The sequence below is a fragment of the Canis lupus genome, chromosome 38 (assembly GCF_003254725.2).
Source record: "Canis lupus dingo isolate Sandy chromosome 38, ASM325472v2, whole genome shotgun sequence".
In the NCBI taxonomy this organism is placed as follows: Eukaryota; Metazoa; Chordata; class Mammalia; order Carnivora; family Canidae; genus Canis; species Canis lupus.
Window position 1 is genome coordinate 20,733,831 of NC_064280.1, and position 21,660 is coordinate 20,755,490.

The window sequence follows — 21,660 nt, forward strand, 5'->3', positions numbered from 1 at the left end:
ACTAACACCTAGACTAGCACCTGGCAGAGAGCAAACCCACAACAAACATCTGCTAAGACATAAATGTATGTATTCAGCAAAAACAAAGCGATGACAGCTTCCCAGAATGCCATAAAATTCATAATGGATAAAAAAAAATGATCTTTTAAAAAATCAGTGCCATTGGAGTAAAAATTGGTGAGAAACTACTTCTCTTAGACATAAGAATTCAGGATCCTTGGGTGGCACAGCGGTTTAGCGCCTGCCTTTGGCCTAGGGTGCGATCCTGGAGACCCGGGATCGAATCCCTACGTCGGGCTCCCAGTGCATGGAGCCTGCTTCTCCCTCTGCCTATGTCTCTGCCTCTCTCTCTCTCTCTCTCTCTCTGTGACTACCAAAATAAATAAAAAATTTTTTAAAAAAAGACATAAGAATTCACCAAGATTTTAATTGTTGGATTTTTCTCAATTATAGTGTTCAAAATTTTTAAAGAAGAAATGAAAAAAAAAACTAGATTATTTGTCCTTTTCTACAACTACATAAAAATCTATAATCAAGATACAAACAATAAATATATTTACACACGTGCATATATGGCAAAGGAACTGCTTCGTAATTAGGGCATATATTTATCAAAATTATATATACTCATAAGTTTATTTAGAAAAACACTATAGGATGCCTGGATGGCTCAGTGGTTAAGCATCTGCCTTCAGTTCAGGGCGTGATCCCGGCATCCTAGGATCGAGTCCCACATCGGGCCCCTGCAGGGAGCCTGCTTCTCCCCTCTGCCTGTGTCTCTGCCTCTCTCTGTGTTTCTCATGAATAAATAAATAAACTCTTAAAGAAAAAGAAGAAAAACAGCAACCCCCCCTTTACTACTCCTTGACTTTCAAGTTCTAGACATTATTCCTCTTTCACATACTCCTTGTCCTTCTTTTTAATCCATTTCCCATCTCAATTCATTTTTGGCTGCCTAAGCCATGAAGACCCTAAGGACAATCTTGCATATGGAAAATTTTGCTGGATTAGCTACCTCTGAAATGTGTCCAAAAGGACAGGCCACCTACCATCTTCGTAGGCATAGGCACGGTGCTTTCTAGTATAAAGCTTCTTACACATCATCTTATATGAACCTAAGGAGGAGAGGATATAAACTCAGGAGGGAGACAGATGAGGACATTGAGGCCCAAGGACGTCAAAAGACTTCTCTGAGTTCAAAAATCTAGAAAATTGGGCAGCCCGCGTGGCTCAGCGGTTTAGAGCCTGCCTTCAGCCCAGAGTGTGATCCTGGAGACCTGGGATCGAGTCCCACATCAGGCTCCCTGCATGGAGCCTGCTTCTCCCTCTGCCTGTGTCTCTGCCTCTCTCTGTGTGCGTCTCTCATGAATAAATAAATTAAATCTTTAAAAAAAAATCTAGAAAATGATGATGCTGAAACCATCATGTCCTCCCCTCCAACCCATACACCACAGTGCAGGTACTATTAACCTCTGAGCAGTAGGTCCAAGGGACCCTCCAACATCTCTTTGGTGTCTGTCTAGGCACAAAACACAATCCACAAGACAGGTGAATGAGTGATCCACTGCAGACCCTCCCGGTGTCCAGGAGAAGCCCAGCTGAACCCAGGGGCTTCGAAGTGAGTATGAGCCCAGTTTAGAACTTCTTCACCTTTTCACTGCTCCTCCAGGACTCAGTGACACTTGGGCTGGGTCAAACTCGACCTTTCTTAGGCGAGGAAGGCCAAGGTGAGATTCCAGCTAAAAAGTATATACCCTGCCAAGTGCTGGGAGCCTCCATTGCTTGAGAATTAGACAAACTTGGAAGCATCAAATAGTTCTACGCAAAACAGAAAGGACAGAAAGCAAAAATCAGAGAGAAAACCAAAAGAAGAAGAGAATTATTTTCAACTAAGTCATGTCAGAATAATATGGGCCCCATCATAACAAATCCAAATGCATGCATATGAAATGAAAAGAGACAAAGAAAGTTTAGGGAGACCGTTGCTTTAGCCACTAGGTGATGAGTGTTCTGGTGAATGTCCCTGGGCCGGCGTCTGGACATCTCAGTTCCCTTATTAAGCTGTGGTTATTTAAAAATGTTAAACAGAGTGTCTTACACTAATAGGCAGTGAATAAATACTTGTTGAATAGACGCATTTATTGAAAACCAAATAAAATAAAATGGAATTTCCGAGAGAACCCAGAACAACCAGAGAGAAACAGATTAGAAATTCCCGAGAAGTGTGGGGATGGGGAAGGGAGGCAGGGACTTGGGTATGAGAAGGAGGGGAAAACAGGTCAACACAAACAAGTCAAGGCCAGTGCCCCCAGACCCCCACCTCCTGTGGTCCCTCCAGTTTGGAACCCATGGTGGGACCAGTCTATTATTGGAAGATTCCTACGGAAGCACAAAACTTGAATTTCTCTTTGGTTAGCTCATCTCTCCCTTTCCTGAATGCATTTTGCATTCAGCTAACAGCAGTCGACATTGTGACTCATAACCTCTCATTGTAATGGGATTATCTTCTCTTTGTAACAGCCTCTAAATCTTTTCATTGTAATGGGAGTGACTTGCCCAATGGCTAATATATAATATCCCTCTTCCCTACCTGCCCCAAACTGCCAATTCTTTTTTTCTTCTGGTGTCATGTAGACCCCCAGCCATGTAACCCACTCTTTGATCAGTTCCCCATGACAAGATGGTATTGGGCACAGGTGTGTCCCGGGTATTAGGGGAAAGGTTGGGTAAAGGTGCAGTGGGGGAAGCAGGGAGTGGGGGTGAGGAGATGACACAACGGCTGTCATTTCAAATTCAAAAAGGCTAATTTCCAGCAAATCTCATCCATGACCTAACCAAGGTGTTCAGATGAAAGGAATCAATCCAAGGCATTGGTCCCCAAGGTTCATGCAAAGTGAGCCTGTGGCCTGTGAGGAACCAATGGTTGCCTCAGAACAAGTAAGAGAGGCGCCATTTACTGAGCGTTCACCCCACCATGTGCGAGGCTTTGCACGGGCCTCCCTGCATATCTAGTGGCACCTGTTCTTCTATCACACCCGTGAGACAAGACGAAGGAGATTCAAGGAGGTTGGGTATCTTGTCTATGGTCATTTGGCTAATACACAGTGGCCAAGCCAGAACTTGAACCCACGTCCTCTGCTCTGCGAGCGCACCTTGGGTGCTGTTGCTGGCAGAGGCCGACTTGGGCAGGTGAGTGCTGGGAATGGGCCTCGGGAAAACAGGGAGGACCACACAGCAGTGCTGAACTGGTGATATCCGCATCGACCTCGTCTATTAACTGTGTAGTGCTCGGGGGCGGCGTTTGCAATGCCTATTAAATGGGAATTATAATCCTGACATCACAGAGTGGGACACTGAGACGTAGGGGGTTTGAGCAGGTGGCCCAGGGGCCCAGCGTGGGTGAGCGTGGCCCGGGTTGGGAGTCAGGTCTATCTGACTCCACACTGGGAAGAGTCTGAGGCCTGGACAATTTCCACTTAAGGGGAAAAGCGAGGTCGGACACAGCATGAGGAGGTCTGTGGGAAGCTCACACGAGGCAACTGGAGGAGGGAGGCACGAAGCGTTAGATTGCTTGTAGGACAACAGGAGAGGGGGGTGCAGTCCGGGCTGCCCTTCATGCCTGCCAAGGAGTGGCTGAGGCAACCGAAGTGGATATTCAGCAGGGGAGGTTCACGGTAGAGCCACTCTGCGGGCACTTCAAAGTACTGGTTCCCAACCCCCAGCTGGAGATGCTCTGACAGTCATTGGCCTGGAGGTCCTTAAGTCCCACTGGGGTTTCTAATTTCCTGGGGAGCAGTCCTCACTGCGGACGGGCTGCTGAATTCAGAGACGCTCTTGGATGCCTGGGGATGTCGGGCACATTTCTGGACTGAGTCGTCATCGCTGGGAGAGAGTCGATTCACACGGGGCACGGCTTCCAACAGGGCAAGGGGCATAAAGAGCCCAGTGTGTCTGCACCACGACGGTCGCCGCTGGGGCGAGCCTGCACAGGACTTGGGCACGTCGAGGAAGTCTGTTTTTAGATGGGGCGGGGGTGAGCCTTCTGGATGCCAGTGAGACACGTGTTTGGGTTGCGTGTTCGAGGTGTGGGTGATGTGCCTGAGAGGGGATCTCATAAAGGAGCTCAGGAAGCGAGTCTGAGAACGATCACTAACCTAGAACCAGTGTGGCGTTAACAAGAGCAGGGTGGGGGGGGGGGCTCTTATTTGGTAGCCTGTTAGAAAGGCAGTCGGAGTGGGAAGGTCTGCACTATGCACTATATTCTTGACGTGTCATAGGTAGCTCATGTGCCTTGAAGCCCAGGGAGGGACTGTGGAGGAAGAAGACGGTGCGCTACCAGAGACGCTAGAGGAGAGGGGGGCTGATGGGGCTCCCTTGGATGATGCTCCCACCCTGTGCTCAGACATCGTCCAGGAAAAACTCCGTTTCCTCCGCTCACGCACTCACAATGCCTCTGCCACCAGCTGTGTGGGTTTCCGCACCCAGAAATTTTGACGCAGGCCTCCTGGAGCTGGTGTGGACCCCACAGGGTAGGGCTCAGGCCCCCGAGACCGTCCCCCTCCAGTGCAGGCATCAATGGCAAACACCAGGTCCCCAACTTCTGTCTGACTAGGCCCACGAATCAGAGGTTCCCACGACCCCATCCTTGGATTTGATCATTTGCTAGAACAGCCCATGGAACTCAAGGAACCGCTTACTTCCTTTTACCAGTTTATTATATAAAGAACGATACGAGAAGAGAGACGGATGAACAGCCGGAAGAAGAGATACACAGGTGAGGCCTGGGAGCGTCCCGAGAACGGGAGCCTCTGTCCTGGGGTTGGGGCGTACCACCCCCCAGTAGGTAGACGCGCTCGCCGAGCTCCCCCTTGCATTCTGCGGGGATTCTCATGGAAGCTTCCGCGTGCAGGCAGGATGGATCATTGACTCACCCTCCAGCCTCTGGGGCTGATCAGGCTTCTGATCAGGGCTGTCTTTCTGGTGACCGGCCCCCATCCAGGAGCCCACCCAGAGTCACCCATTAGAACAAAGGACACTCCTGTCACCCAGGAAATTCTGAGGGATTTAGGAGCCCTGGGTCAGGACATGGGTCAGAGACCGAAGGGCTCAAAAGAAATGCCCCCAGTGCTCTCAGCGCTTGGAAAACTAGGAGGGCGTGAGGCGCCCTGTGCCCAGGGCCGGGGGCAGAGACCAGGCATGCATTTCCTATCATCCCACAGGCACAGACACTGTGGGCACTTGCAGTGTGAGGATTCTTAGTAAGAGATCCTGAGAAGGCCCTCCCCCTGCCCTTACCTTCCGTGTTTATAAAGCAAACAGATCTTAACCAGAAGCAGAGGCAGAGGCCTCCCCGCTGCCCGGGCCGCCAGCCCCACCCCCGGGAGCAGCTGCATTCCTTCTGGCTACAGGCACAGCCCGGGGGACATGGGGTGCAGAGCCGCTCTGCCAAGGACAAGAAAGCCTCGGGTCAGGGATCCACCCTCAGCCATGAAGCCCCTCAAAGGCCCATCTCCTTCAAGGAGAAACCAAGGGACGACTACACACCCCCCTGGTCAGAGGTGGTGGAGACCGAAGCAGGAGACCCAAGGCCAGCATGGTGTCCTCCGGTCCCCGCTGTGACCTCTGGGGCGAGGAGCGATGGCCAAGCCAGGCCACCGGAGGGGAGCCTCAGATGGAAAGACTGGAACTGCTCCCCCCACGGAGAGGGGCTGCTTCCATCCGAAGGAGGCTGGGGCTGCGGCCTCCCATTTCAGGGTTTTAGACAAGTACATGCCACAGGCGGCCCCACGTTGTGGTCCTGGGTTTGCAGTGATCATCGTTACAGGAATGGGTATGGTTAAGCCCTTCCCAGCCTCCAGGACACACTCCTGTCCCATATCTCGTCAAACAAGAACACTGGGAAGTCCTGCCGTCGTCCCCGGGTAATAAATACAGAGGCCAAGGTGCAACACTGCCAGGAGGTAAAAAGTGGAGCCGGCACCTGAACTCGGTGCTTCCGACTCTAAACCCCAGGCTCCTTGCACGGCAAAGGGAAGTATTTAGGGAGCGCGCAGAAGGAAGCCTGCAGGGGTGCCCACTTGCAGCCCCTGTCTGGCACCAGATAAATACGCAGCCACGTGCACAGGGGCGCACCCCGCAAGAGAATCCGAATCCGTCCCGGCCCAGCCTGATGCCTTCACCTCCTGGCCACGGAGGGAAACGCGGAATTCGACCCGGAAAGTAACCACAGGCGTGTGTGGAGGGGTGAGGGGGGCATGACCGCCCAGGGACTCGAAGCACAGATTTCAGCTCTCATCACAAGGCAACGCTTCTGTGGGGCGATGTGCGGAGACGGACGGGGACTGAACGAACCGTGGTGATCACTTTGCAAGGAGTACAAATATCCGGCCGTTATGGGTATACCTCAATGTAAGAAAGTAAAATGCAAAGGATGTTTTAAAAAAAAAAAAAAGAGCACAGGCTTTAGAGTCCGGCGTACGTGAATTTCAGACTTCTTAGCTGCATTTCCTTGAGCAGCCCGCTCCGCTTCGCGGAGACTCGGTATCCTCACGTATGAGATAGGAATCGCGTCTTAGGGAGCTGAGGATCCGTCCAACGCTGCATACTGAGCTCTGAGCGTGGAGCCTGGTGCATAGTAAGCACTCGGATGTCAGCTCCTTTACTTTCCACACACACACACACACACACACATGCACACACACAACCAAATACAGCTGACCCTCGAAAAACACGGGTCTGAACTGGCGTGGGTCTGCTGATACAGATTTTTTCTGATTAAAAAAAAAAAAAACGTACAGTACTGCTAATGCTTCTTCCTCTTCCTCATGATTTTCTCGATAACATTTTTCCTCCAGTCGACTCTATTGCGTGAATACGGCACGTAACAGACACACATATGCGAACACACGACACACAGTCCACGCGCTAACCGACTAGCTGTTGCGGGCAAGGCTTCTGGTCCACAGTGGGCTATCGGTAGGTAAGTTCTGGGGGAGTCAGAAATTATACATGAACTTCCGACTGCAAAGAGGTCGGTGCCCCAACCCCTGTTGTTCAAGGGTCCCCTGTGTGACCAGAGATACCACGAGCTGATGAGCCACCGTTAGCATCCTCCATGGGCAGTAACGAGGGTCCCTGTGGGGACTCGTTCATTGAAGTGTCCCCATAGTCTCGGCCACGAAATGAACAAGAAAGTAGAGGTGGGGGGGGGACGGAGGGCTGCATTCGAGGCGAGGGAAGCCCCGATTCCACGGCCAGGCCCACCAGCGTGCGCGGCGCGGCCCCGGCATGTCAGTCCTGCTGCAGCTGCGGATCAACGGGCTGGGTGCACCTCTGAGGCTCCTCGCGGGGCTCTAACTCTGGGGAAGGGACGCAGAAAGCAGAGGGCAAGATGGTGCTGACCCTCCACGGGCCCGGACAGGGCGAGCACCCCAACCCCGAGAGTTTCAGCCGCTTGGATGGGACTCCTGAACATCAGCCAGGACGCAGGGCTCCCAACTGCAAACAGCCTCGAGCTGCGGGGTAACAAAGGGAAAGGCACCCCCGGGCCAGCCAGGCGGGGTGAGAAGCCCCGCTCCACACGGGCCCCCTCCCAGCCACCCGGCCAGACAGCCCGCAAGCTGCCCTGCTCCCAGTGGAGTTGGCGACGCTGCTGAGAAAACGAAAGTGCAATCAGTTGTCCTCTCCCGGACTCAGGACCCTCGGGCACCGCGCTTACTGCACCCCAAAACCAGCTCCCGCGCTCGGCCTGTCCAGGCGCCGGAACCAGCGGTGCCGTGGGCCTGGCCTGCCTGCCACACGCCACCCCGCCGTGCCCTGCACTGGAGCTGCGACTGAGGATGCGGCTGGTGGCTCCGGGCCGGGCGCTCTGGCTTCGGCTGCTTTTCTCTTCCCTCCGTAAAGATAAATCCAGGACCCCTCCCTGCACACCAGTGAGAGCTTGGATCTCTCGGGTCTACGGCGCCCCCGTTCCCTCCCCGGCCTCGCCTGGCTCCAAACCCCCCTTCTGCCTCCTTTTGAAAACTTTTCCTGAGCCATCAGAAGCAAATTCAGAGCTTTCGTTTTTTAGAAAAATGGGGGGGTGGGGGAGAGGAAAGAGAAACAAAAACAGTAACTTACGTTCATCCAGGAGTACACAGATTGGGGAAGAAGAAAACAGAGTTTATAATCCACTGCGTCCCCCTCCAACCCCCCCCAAAAAAAGAATCTGTTGTGAAACGCTTCTTTTTCCACTTTGCCGGCGAAGGAGCCCGGCGGTAGGCATACATCCACAGGCTGATGCAAGATGCTTTGAGAGAAACCTCACATTCTGAGGATTCCTGGGAGAGCGCCAGGGATCCCAGCATCCAATATATTGCACATTTGGTTTCAATTAGGAAGGGGGTTGGGAGGGGAGAAGGAAAGTCACCAATCAGAGCTGTTTTCTGTTTAGAGACTATTTCTTTTGACCCAAGGGACCACGGGCAAAGCTATAATTTACAGCAAAACCCATTCATAGAAGAAAAATATGTATAACCATAGGACAGAATTAAAGACATAGCTCTCTTCCGCCTCGTCCCCACCGCATCCATCCCCAAGCCCTCCCCCGCCACCGAAGCCTCGGTCCCCACCCTGTCCCCCCCCCCACCTCATTTTTCTTACTTGAGCTGAAGTTATAAGCACAACTGAAGGTTTGGATTCCCTTCCAGCTGAAGTTTCCAGGACAGTTGGGTCACACACATGGAGTTGATCTTTAGTGTTTTATCCATGAAAGCCCAGAGCTGAGCCCTCCCCCAGAAAGATTGGACTTAATCCCTCCCCCCTACTCCCTCTCCCACCAAAAAAAAAAAAAAACTGGACAGCTCTCGGGTCTAGAATTCCTATTTTCTTTCCACTCAATTCCCAGTTGGTTATTGCCTCCGAGGGTCTATTGCTGCCTGGGATTCGTGCTGCTGGTTGAAAACACAAGCTTGTACAAAGACCTTCTAAATTATTTTGAAAACCTTTTTTTTTTCTTCCTTTTCCGCTTCTCTCCCCCTCCTATCCGTGGCCATGGCCAGAGATCATGTGAAAGGGGAGTGTAGGCGGCAGGGAGAAACCCTTCCTCGGCTCCCTAAATGATAATTAATAATCTTCGGCATCCATCAGGGCTCCTGTCCTTAACCCTTCCCAGCCTGGATCATTTCTGACCAAGGCCAGGCTTGGGCCGCCCTGGAGGTCCTGATGGTCCGAGAGCACAGGGAAGGAAAGGCAAGCAGAGACTCCAGGCCAGGAGATCCGTGGAGGAAGGTAGACGGCAACAGAGAGGTTCTGAAGGCCTGACCCACCTGGAGGGACTTGCTTCCTCGGGGCTCTGGAGCTGTGACCACCTGGCCTCTGCTGTGCGGGCAGCCACTCGGGGGCTGCATGGCCCCCCGGCGGAGCACGAAGAGAGGCAGGGCACACGGGAGACAGTGAGCGGAAGGGGACCGTGGAACTGCATTCTCACAGGGAGCGAGGAGCAGGAGGGATGGGGGCCAGGACACCTCCACGGGGACGGCCACGAAGAGCCCTCACTGCTCACTCAGAGACAGGCCTTCCGTGGCTGTGCCTCCCTCAGAAGAGGACACAGGGAGCCTGCAGGCGGCTCAGGGGGGCAGCCACAGAGGGGACCCAGGGCACAGAACACGACCCAAGAGAAAAAAAACTAGAACTGGGGCTATTTTACAAAGAGGAGAGAGAAACTTTGTAAGAAGTCTCTTCAATTAACTCAGAAAATCTGAGGTCACGTCTGACGGCGACTCAGGTCACAATCTTTGGCTTAACCCGGGAAACATGTATTGAGCACTTAGGGCACTTGGCTGGGTGCTTGTCCGAGCCAACACCAGGCATTGGTTATAGAAACGGTCCTAGATTCCTCCCCCGTGCTCAATCAGCGGTGGAGCGTCTGCCTTGGGCTCAGGGCATGACCCCGAGGTCCTGGGATCGAGTCCCGCGTCCGGCTCCCCGCAGGGAGCCTGCTTCTCCCTCTGCCTCTGTCTCTGCCTCTCTCTGTGTGTCTCTCGTGAATAGACAAATAAAATCTTTAAAAAAAATAATAATCCTCCCAAATATCTCTGTCTATAGTGGTTTCTCTCTTTGGCATCGCCATAAAGAATTCACCTTGAGGATGACCTATGATTTCACAGATGCAGTGACAGGTCAAATGTGGAAAACAGTGTAGTAATTCCACAAATTGGGAACCTAATAAAGAAGAGCTGCTCCCTAAAAGGATGTAGCCCCAATCACCAGCTCTGAAGGCCGTCCTACCCCACGGGCAGGGTGTCTTGTCCACGTGTACGTAGAACCAGGCTTCCAGCTCCAGCCAGCGATGCTGAGGCTCCAGAACCCAGACGCAGGGGGTTCTGCATTGAGGAAAGATGGGCAGCTCTGTCAGGTGTCTACGGGCACACGCACCAAGGGGCCCCCCGGGAAGAACTAACTCACCGAGTGAAGAGAGACCCGAGGGACGAGAGACAGCCCCAAGTGCCACAGAGCGGTGTCAGAAGACAGGAGGAGCTCTTAGAAAAATACCATGTCCATCGCTTAGGTTATTCTCGGCCGAATCTGAGGTCAAACCTTGAACTCTAAGAAGATGTTACCCCCCTCCTCAAAAAAAAAAGGCAAGGAAAAGCTGAAAGTGATGTTTCACCAAAACATTTGGGGGCCATTTAAAGCATTAAGAGGAATAATGAGATTGGAGCCTCCGTTTTGGAGGACAGTTCGGGTCGGGGGACAGGGAGTGTTTCCTCAGCCTGGATAACAGCCTTTGCCCCGGGAAGCCAGGGCTGGAAGCAAAGAAAATGCAGAGGCCGCTGCAAAGCCAAGAAGAATCATTCATGGAACACACAGGGAACACTTCTCGGAGACTCTCAGAACTGTCTGATGGAGTTTTGAGTTGAGGCCGGAATTCCTGAAATTGTGGGAACAGATGCGGAGAAATAACCATTTTGCTACTCTTGTGTGAGCGGACTTTGCCCCCCTGGCTTGGCTCGGGCAACATGAGTCACTGCGATCAGAATCACTTACGTGGGCCAGCCCGGGTGGCTCCACGGTTTAGCACCGCCTTCGGCCCAGGGCGTGATCCTGGGGACCTAGAATCAAGTCCCACGTCGGGCTCCCTGCATGGAGCCTGCTTCTCCCTCTGCCTGTGTCTCTGCCTCTCTCTCTCTCTGTTTCTCATGAATAAATAAATAAAATCTTAACAAAAAAAAAAAAAAAAACATCACTTACATGGCACAGGAGCGAGCACCTTCTAGTCACGAGGGCTGTGTCACGCCTCGAACGAACTGCTGATGAACGGTATAGAATCCCACTACCTGGGGATCCCTGGGTGGCGCAGCGGTTTGGCGCCTGCCTTTGGCCCAGGGCGCGATCCTGGAGATCCGGGATCGAGTCCCACGTCGGGCTCCCGGTGCATGGAGCCTGCTTCTCCCTCTGCCTGTGTCTCTGCCTCTCTCTCTCTCACTGTGTGCCTATCATGAATAAATAAAAATTAAAAAAAAAAAAAAGAATCCCACTACCTGGACTTTACTGAAAATAGGGGAGATCTATCTGGAGTGAGTAAGATGTGGTATTAATTAGAAGTAAGGAAACGTGCCGGGTGACTTTTCAAGATCTCTTCTACCCTACAAGCCAAGGTTCAAGTGAATACGAGTGTCAGAAATGGAAATAACTATGGTATTTCTGTCTCCAAATGGGGTTGGACATCTTTGTGATACTTTAGGAAATAAAATAGAAGGTGGAAGTAAAGGATGTCACTAACTTAGTTTAAGACCCGCCCACACTAAAACACGATGAAATATTCACAGAAACCAAACCCAGTTGGTACCTTTAAACTTCACGAGGAATTAAAAGTACCTTTTAGCCTCCTGGAACCTAGTTCCCAGTTAACTGCACCCCACCCCCCTGCTTATCCCTATACATCTTGCTTTAACCTATTCTTTTTCAACAAATCCGGTTTTTCTGATTCTTTCACCTTCTATTGAAGATGGCCACCCTAAAATGATGCCCCGGCTCTCAAATGGGTAGCTCCTTACTTTAAATGAAGACGAGAGGATGATGAGTTTTACTGAAGCCCGGTCCCCAGAACCCTGAGAGGAAGAATTTCATTGGTCAGGGGTGTTTCAGGTACTTGGCCTCTGTTTCTAAACGGGGGCGGCAACGCGTCATGTCATGTGAACACAGCTCCATCCCGCTCACCAGTGGGTCGCAGCTCTCAGGAAAAGGGTGTCACATACTAGAAGACAGGTCACATCAATAATTAACAAAGCCTGACAATCCCTGGATTTTAAAGAAAGTATACTTCACCAACCCAAACCAGACAACACTGTCTACAATGGAGTCATGTCATGCACATATTTAAATGCCAATTTTAGAACCTAATCCTTAAAATAGGATGCCTTGTTATTGGTTAATCTGTCCGCAATAGGCAGGTCCATTGCCATATATTAAGGCATAAAGGCTTAATTTTTAAAATCAATATGAAAGAAATCCTGTAGGCAATAGAAATACTGTGGTTTTCTTTAAAGCAGAATGGTTTGAACATCCAGACGGCTGCACGTAGGTTCCCCTTTGGTTTTTTCCTAAGTTCAGCTCACCATCTGAGAATCTTAGTGTGCTTAAGAATTATTCTGTGAAGCTGTGTCCATAGAAGCATGAATACTATGTTGAATAATGAATACTGTGCGGTGGAAGCGCAGGTACTGGGGACGCCTGGGTGGCTGAGGGGTTTAAAGATCAAAGATCAAAGATCATCTTCACCCTATATGGGCTGGGTCCTAACCCTACATGCTACTAGATGTAGGGTTAGGTGACAGACGGTGGTAAAAGATGATCCGAGTTCAAACTCCTAGTGAGCAGAGCAACCTTGGACAAGTCACTAACTTTTCCATCTGTAAGATGGGGGACGATACCAGCTGACAACTCACAGGCTTGTGAGGATAAAGTGAAAACAGGAGAGAATAATTTATTGCCTTTTTACTAGTTGCCAGGCACTCCTCCACGAACTTTAACTTATTTCATTTCTCATGAGAATTTTATGAGGCGGGGAAAGGGGGTGCAAGGTACCACGATTTCCCCAGCATCCGTACAAAGAAACTGATGCACAGAAAACGTTAATGTGCCCAAGGTCAATGTGCTGGTGGAGCTGGAATACGGGTGTGTATTATATGTGCTTCGCCGACAATAAAGCATGTGTGTTACGTGCTGAGGAGCAGAGACGTGGGAGGGTAGAGGAGTCGGTTCCTCGGGCACCTGGGTGGCTCAGCTGGCTGAGCGTCTGAGTCTTGACTTTGGTTCAGGTCGTGACCTCAGGGTCGTGAGATCCAGCCCCATGTCAGGCTCCGCACTGAGCGTGGAGCCTGCTGAGGATTCTCTCTCGCTCTGCCCCTCCCCACCCCGCTCAGTCTCTCAAAAAAAAAAAAAAAAAAAGTCAGTTCTCAGGTTTCAGGGATGGAAGTCTTATCCATATGGAGGATCATCTACATCGTGCTCCTTTCCATCCTCTCCCCCAGCTGCTGCCCATCGTTGGGTCACTGTCCTTTACTACCTCCCCTGGAGATAGAAATGAGAAATTTTTTAAAGAATTAAAAATCACTCTGTCTGTGACTCTTGCATGGACGGGCTGAACCAAGTCAAGTGAAGAGGAAACTGAGGTTAGCGGCCGGGGCCAGGTTCTTATTCGCCTGCATTGTTAGCGATGCCACGTGAGATGGTGGCCGGCCGCGGTGCTCTGCGACGTGACTTCCTCGGGTCCTCAGACGGCCCATCACGCTCGGTGTGGATGCCAGCAGCCTGGTGAAGCTCAGGAGCGAGGTGCTTGCCCGAGGCCTTGGGCTGCTGCACGGCAGCGCCTGGGCCTGAGGCCGAGGCCTGCTCCTGCTGCTCCTTCTGCCCGCAGCCTCCGCGACCAACCTTCTCGGAGCCTTCAGCCTCGCTCTCCGCCCCGATGCCAGGAGCCAGGTGACCGGCTTCCCCAGCCACTAGGCTGTCCTCCGTCCTCTGGGCACAAACGCGGGGACACCCGGGTGGCTCAGTGGTTGAGCACCTGTTTCCTGCCCAGGGCATGATCCTGGAGTCCCAGGATCGAGTCCCACATCGGGCCCCCTGCATGGAGCCTGCTTCTCCCTCCCTCTCTCTCTCTCTCTGTGTGTGTGTCTCTCCTGAATAAATAAATAAAATCTTTAAAAAAAAAAAAAAAAAAAAGGAAGTGCAGGCATGGGAGCTCAGAAGCAGAGCCTGGGACCATGACGGTGAGCAGAAGAGCTGCAAGACCAAGACTCCCACGTCCTCCTGCTCCCAGTGTGACCCCTGTCCAGGCGGAAGGCGGGAAACCTAAACTGTCCTTGTCAGATGAGAAGGCAACCTACTTCCAAGCGGCCCCAGGGGACAGGATCTCTGGACAACAGGTGCCCATCGGCACTCAGCGTCGGACGTTCTGCTTCGTATCTGCCCTGAGTCTCACCTGCTCCCATGGGTGCTGCGGGAAGACCCGCTCCGAGCCCGCCCATGACCGCGGCCCAGAGGCCGAGGAGCAGCCGGCTGATGTTTTCCACGCCCAGGCCGCTTGGAGCCACCATCCTCTACATGATGACCCCGGCCTCCTCGGGAGATCTGAAGACCCTCAGCTGCCTCACAGCTGGGGTTTTCCCCGTGTCCGGGAGACAAACACCTAATCCCCACTGACCGTCCTGTTAGGGAGCCAAGAAACTTGAAAAATCAAGGGGTTTTTAGTTATTTGCATCTTGCTTTTAGGGAGTCATCCTCCCTTGTCTTGCGTCTCGAGGGCGCTGGGAAGTCTGAGAGGTTGATACCTGTGGGCTCCTGGTGGGGCGGAGCTCCCATATAATTATTAAATATCATTTTATCTTCTGAAACATCTCATGTTAGAGACGTTGTTTGCTTCACGTCCTGTCATTCGGCTCTCAGTGCATAACTCCATCCCATCGCCCTGAGTTACACCGTAAACACCACCTCTCTGTTTCTAATACACAACATATTTCAGAGCAGAAAGGAATTTATAGAGCCAATGCTATTTTTCCATGTACAATTCCAGTTTGGAACGTCCCGCGGTGCTCGAATTGCCTTTCAAAGATAAAGACCAGATCCCGATTCTATGTAATCCTTGTGCGCTTCTGGGAAGGCTCAGATGTTAGTCTTCTGGATGGAATCCGCATTCTCCAGGGCCCTTCACGCCCCCGAGAGGAACCACTTTACACCAAGCCAGGCTCCGGCAGAATTTCGCGGTGGCCTTTAGCCAGAGTTCTCACAGCCAGGGAGGCAAGTTTCGGTTCTCGGACCCATGCAACAGGAAGCAAGGGCGAGTCCTTCCACCCCGACCTCAGGTGCATCGTCAGCTGCAAGGAGCCTTGAAGGTCCACCAGGCCAGCCCCCTTGTTTCATAGCTGAGTCTAAGCACAGTTACGTGACTTATCTGAGGTCACACAATATGGCAGCGGAAAGCACAGCACCAAACCCATCTCTCTTGAGTCCCCATCCATTAGTCTTCCCCAAACATCATGCAGTTGCAAAAATGCTTTTTATTTTAACCACTTAAGAGATGTGAGGCCAAGAAAACAAATAGGAAAAATCAGGTAAAGCATCCTCAGACCAATGAGGGGTTAGGGGAGAGGCCAGATGGGAAAGGAGTCTTCAGGTCACCACCCCATGGGATGTCGGCAGGCTCTGAGAATGCAGGTCAAGTCCTTCGAGCTCTCATTCCTTGTTTAGCCTGTGGGGAGCCTGTTTCTTCAACAGAATGAAGGTTAGAGTAGAATTTTTTTTTTCCATGAGAAAGCTGGAATATACTTGAGAGACATCTGGCAGAGAAGAATGGAGAAATGGGTCCTGAGTCTGCATCCTTCCCACCCGCTAGAGTGGAGGCCCCTGGATCCTCACCTGCAGATTCAGTCTCGCTCCCTTCCCCCACCTAGTTAGAATAAATCCCCACCACCCCACCACCACCCCACCCAGCCCCCTGCCACCTCCACCAAGATGGGAGGATCCAGCTAGTCTGTCTGGGATTAAAGACTTACATCTGGTCATGGCCCTGATTCCAAGTTTTATCAACATTCCTGAGGCCCGGGATAGTAAATACTTATAGGTCTGCTCAATCCACAATGACCTCAGTGCTGCCCCTCCCTTTGGGGAGTTGGGGGGGACCACCAGAATCCATGTTTATATTACATAACCTCCACTTCCACGGCCATAATTGAAGGGACCAGGATTGGACAGCTGATCCAAGCTGTTTTTTGAATTCTATTTCATAGAATGCAAGAAATCGTTTCATAAAATTTGAAATTGGAGCAAGGCGTGGCAAGTCCAGTCTAGACTAGTTACATGGAAAGAAGAGGTATTGACTAAAACAGTTATGTGGTAATTTCTCTGCAGAACATGGACCATCAAGGCAAGGAAAGCTGGTCTGCAGGAAGAAAAGAATGACATCAACGTGACATGCCGCAAATGCAAAAACAAGTGAGAATCCTGACCGTTTTCTAGCTCCTGAGATCTTCCCAAGGCCAGGATGTCTTCCCATTCTCAGATCCCATAAGACATTCTGCATCCTTCTAATGCATTCCCATGTTCTTCAAACTATGGCAGGTGGGTTCTGTAACCTGAAATCACACTCCTTCCAGGTTTCTGTAAAGGCACCTCTTTACACACAAGGTAGTTATCCTTATTCCAATCACAGCAGACAAGGAAACCAGGGCAGAGACTCACACAGGCATGCCCCGTGAACTGTGGCTAGCTGTTGACCAACTACTTAGTTGCCCGGGTTCCTGAGTAATACCTCCCTCTCCAGTTCTGTGCTCTCAGGTCTACTCTTGTTATCTGTCTGGGATCCAGTCAGGAAAAAGACCTCACACTAGGCATTTCAATGAAGAGACTTAATAAAAGGAACGGGTCACACAGGTGGTGGAGGGCTGACTAATCAGAAATGATAACTGCACAATGTCCATGATAGACAAAATACAGAAAGAGCCCAGATGTCCAACAGATAGATGGATAGAGAATATATGGTACATATATGTGCGCACACACACACACACACACACACATATGCATGAACACAACAGAATATTACGCAGCCATCAAAAAGAATGAAATCTTGCCATTTGCAACACTGTGGATGGGACTAGAGGAGATTATGGCAAGCAAGATATGCATACAATTTCACTCATACGTGGAATGTAAGAAACAAAACAGGGGAAGGGAAGGAAAAATAAGATGAAAACAGAGAGGGAAACAAACCATAAGAGACTCTTAACTCTAGGAAACAAACTGAGGGTCACAGGAGTGGGGGAGGTGGGGTTATGGGGTCACTGGGTGATGGGCATGAAGGAGGGCACTTGCTGTGATGAGTACTGGGTGTTCTATGCAACTGATGAATCACTAAATTCCACCTTTGAAACTAATAATACATTATATGTTAATTAAGTCAAACTGAATTTTAAAAAAAAGAAGAAAAGAAAGAAGAACTGCAGAAAACAGCTATCACCCAAAGGCTAGGGGAAAACCAAAGGAATCTGTGACTGTTGTTTGCAGAGATCCACCTCCAACACCACAGAGAAGAGTAGAAGAATGGATTAGAGCTAAGAGACAATAGACAAATCACCATGACTATCTCCCCCCACTGGCTGGACACCCTCCACCCATGACCGACCTTTTGTCTGACTGCCACCCATGTGTGTCCTTCTTCCTTAGATGTGTCCTTCTTCCTTAGATGCCCATCTTTGCGGTGCCACCTAAACTTTCCTTCAATTGCCGCATCTGGCGCAGCGGACCAGGCACCAGTTCCTCTCCACAAGATGTTTCTAGTCCTATAATTTTACCTGTAGTGTAGCGTCTTTACCCGGCCTTGGTACCAGACTAAAGCTGGCCTCATAAAATGAGTTTGGAAGTGTTCTCTCCTCTTCTATAGTTTTTTGGAAAAGTTTGAGGAGGATTGACACTAATTCTTCTTTAAATATTTGGTAGAACTCACTGATGAAGCTATCTGGTCCTGAGCTTTTCTTTGTTGGGAGATTTTGATTACTGATTCCATGTCCTTATTTGTTATTGATTTATTCGAACGTTCTATATCTTCATGATTCAGTCTTGGTACATTGTATATTTCTGGGAAATTTATCCATTTCTTTTAGGCTTTCAATTTGTTGGCATATAATTGTTCATAGCAGTCTTTTGTTTCTGTCTTTGTATTTCTGTAGCATCAGTTGCAATGTTTTCACTTTTTAAAAAAGACTTTCTTTTTATTTATTTATTTGACAGAGAGAGAGAGAGAGAGGATGCATGAGTAGGAGGAAGGGCAGAGGCAGAAGGAGAAGCAAGCAGACACCCCACCGATCAGAGAGCCCAACATGGGGCTCCATCCCAGGACCCTGAGATCATGACCTGAGTCAAAGTCACTTAACAGACTGAGCCACCCAGGTGCCCCATGGAATGTCTTCACTTTCATTTACAATTTTATTTGCCTCTTTTCTTAGTCTAGCTAAAGATTTGTCAATTTTGTTTATCTTTAGTAAACAACCAACTCTTAGTTTCATTGAACTTTTTAATTGCTTTCTTATTCATTATTTCACTTATTTTCTGCTCTGATTTTTATTTCATTCCTCCTGCTAACTTTGGGTTTAGTCTGTTCTTTTTTTTCCTAGTTCTTTGAAGTGCAAAGTTTGGTTGTTTCTTTGAGATCTTTCTTTTTTCTTAATGAAGGTATTTACTGCTATAAACTTCCCTCTTAGAACTGCTTTTGCTGCATCCCATAAATTTTGGTATGTTATATTCCCATTTTTGTTTGTCTCAGGATATTTATTTCCTTCTTGATTTCTTCTTTGAGTCCTTATTCACTGTTCAAGAACATGTTTAATTTCCACATTTGTGCATTTTCCAAGTTTCCTGTTATTGATTTCTAGTTTCCTTTACTTCAGTCAGAGAAGATACTTAATACAACTTTAATCTTCTTATATTTGTTAGGACTTGTTTTGTAACCTAACATATAATCTATCCTGGAGAATGATCTATATGAGTCTAAGAAGAATATTCTTCTGCTGTTGGAGGAAACTTTCGATCCCTGATAGGTCCATTTAATCTATGGTGTGTTCAAGTCTGCTTTTTCCATATTGATTTTCTGTCTGGATGATTATCCATTATTGAAAGCGGAATATTAAAGTTTCCTACTATTACTGTAATTCTATTGATTCCTCCTTTCTGCTCTGTTTTTATTTAGCATATTTAGATGCTCAGATGTTGGATGCATTTATATTTATGATTTTTATGACCCTTTTATTATTCTTTTGAACCTGAATTGTCTTTTGTGACAGTTTTGATTTAAAGTCTACTGTGTCTGATATAATTACAGCCACCTAGGTTCTTTTTTGGTTACTATTTGCATAAAATATCTTTTTCTATCCCTTCACTTTCAGCTATGTGAGTCTCTTGTAGGCAATATATATAGTTGGGTCCTGTTTTTTTACCCACCAGTCGCTCTATCTTCTGATTTGAGAATTTAATACGTTTACATTTAAAATTATTATTGACAGTTAAGGAGTTACTATCATCATTTTGTTAACTATTTTCTGTTTTGTAGTTCTTCTGTTCCTTTCTTACTTGTCTTCCTTTGTGATTGATGATAATCTTATAGTGGTATGCTTTGATTCCTTTCTCTTTCTCTTTTGTGTATCTACTAGATTGTTTTCTTTGCGATTATGATATGAGGCTTGCATGAAACATCTTTTTATGACAGTCTATTTTCAGTTGGTAGCAACTTAATTTCAATAGCATACAAAAATTCTTTTACTTCTATGCCTCTCATATTTTTATATAACTGATGTCACAATTTACACCTTTTATACTGTGTATCCATTAATATATTATAGTACACTATATTATTTTATTGCTTTTATCTTTTAACCTTTATACCAGGGGTAAAAGCGATTTACACACCACAATTACAGTATGACAGTATTCCAAATTTGACTATATACTTTCCTGTACCAGTGAGTTTTACACTTTCATATGTATTCATGATGCTAATTAGGGTCCTTTTATTCCTACTGGAAAAATTCCCTTTAACATTTCTAGTAGGGCAGGCCTAGAGGTAATGAACTTCCTCCACTTTTGTTTGCCTGAGCAACTCTACCTCTCTTTCACTCCTGAAAGACAACCTTCCTGGGTATAGTATTCTTGGTGGACTTTTTTTTTTTTTTTTTTTTTACTTTCAGCACTTTGATTATACCATCCTATTCTCTCCTATCTTGCAAAGTTTCTGCTGAGAAATTCACTGAGAATCTCATGGGAGTTCCCTTCTATGTGATAAGTTGTTTTTCTCTTACATTAAATATTCTTTTTGTCTTTGACTTTTGACAATTTAATGATAAAATGTCTCAGTGAAGACTTCTTGATGTCCAGTCTATTTGGGGTTCTTTGAGCATCATGAACCCAAATGTTCATTTCCCTCTGCAGATCTGGGAAGTTTCTTTCTTTCTTCCTTTCTTTCTTTTCTTTTTTCTTTCTTTTTCTTTCTTCCATTGTAGTATAGTTGACACACAACATTACTTTAGTTTCAAGTGTACACAGTGATTTAACGTGTCTATACATTATGCTATGCTCACCACAAATGTAGCAACCATCTGTCACCACACAATGCTATTACAATACCATTGACTATACTCCCTATATTGTACCTTTTATACATGTGATTTATTCATTTCATAACTGGGAGCCTGTACCTCCTACACCTTTTACCTATTTTGCTCATCCCTTCACCCCCTCCCCTCTGGCAACCATCAGTTTGTTCTCTGTATTGATGGGTCTATTTATACTTTTTTGGTTTTGTTTCGTTCTTTAAATTCCACATATAAGATAAATCATATAGTATTTGTCTTTCTCTCACTTATTTCACTTAGCATAACACCCTCTAGGTCCATCAATGTTGTCACAAATAACATGATCTCATTATTTTTAAAGGCTGAGTAATATTTTGTGCAATATATATCCTACATCCATTCATCTATCAATGGACACTTGGATTGCTTCCATATCTTAGCTTTCTAAATAATGCTGCAATAAACACAGGGGTGCATATACCTTTTCAAATTGGTGTTTTTGTTTTCTTTGGGTAAATAGCCAGTAGTGGAATTACCAGATCATATGGCATGCTGTTTTTAATTTTTTGAGGACGCTCCATTCTATTTTCCATGGTGGCTGCACCAATTTATATCCCCACCAACAGTACATGAGGGTTCCTTTTTTTCTACATCCTTGCCAACGCTTGTTATTTCTGACATTGTTTCTTTAAATAAGCTTTCTGTCCCTTTCTCACCCTCTACTCCTTCTGGGGTTCTCATAATGAAGAGATTAGTTCTTTAGCTGGTGTCCCATAAGTTATGTAGGCTTTCTTCTCTTGTCCATTCTTTTTTTTCTTTTTGTTCCCCTAAATGAATAATTTCAAATAACTTGCCTTCAAGTTTGCTGATTCTTTCTTCTGCATGATTAAATCTGCTGTTGAAATTCTCTATTGAAGTCATTGCATTCTTCACCTCCAGAATTTCTGTTCAATTCTCTCTTATGGTTTCCATTTCTTTGTAAAAATTCTCATTTTGTTCATGTATTGATTTACTGGTTTCATTTAGTTGTCTGTATTCTCTTGCAGCTCACTGAGCTTATCTT

The 21,660-nt window shown here is 48.0% G+C and overlaps 1 protein-coding gene across 4 annotated transcripts in view; it reads right to left on the reverse strand.

Moving 5' to 3' along the window:
* DDR2 (discoidin domain receptor tyrosine kinase 2) overlaps positions 1 to 8,782 on the reverse strand; it is a 150,000-nt gene extending 141,218 nt beyond the window's left edge. The window contains exon 1 of one of the 4 annotated variants that reach the window (XM_025420886.3): positions 8,641 to 8,782. Coding sequence is in view for 1 of the 4 variants with exons in the window: in XM_025420884.3 (XP_025276669.1) it covers positions 8,119 to 8,124 (6 nt within the window). In the remaining 3 variants the exon portion in view is untranslated. Of the gene's footprint in view, positions 1 to 8,118; positions 8,343 to 8,640 lie in introns of those variants that run through there. The other 3 variants (XM_025420883.3, XM_025420884.3, XM_025420882.3) reach the window with 3 other exon arrangements.
* Between the last annotated feature and the right edge of the window lie 12,878 nt (positions 8,783 to 21,660).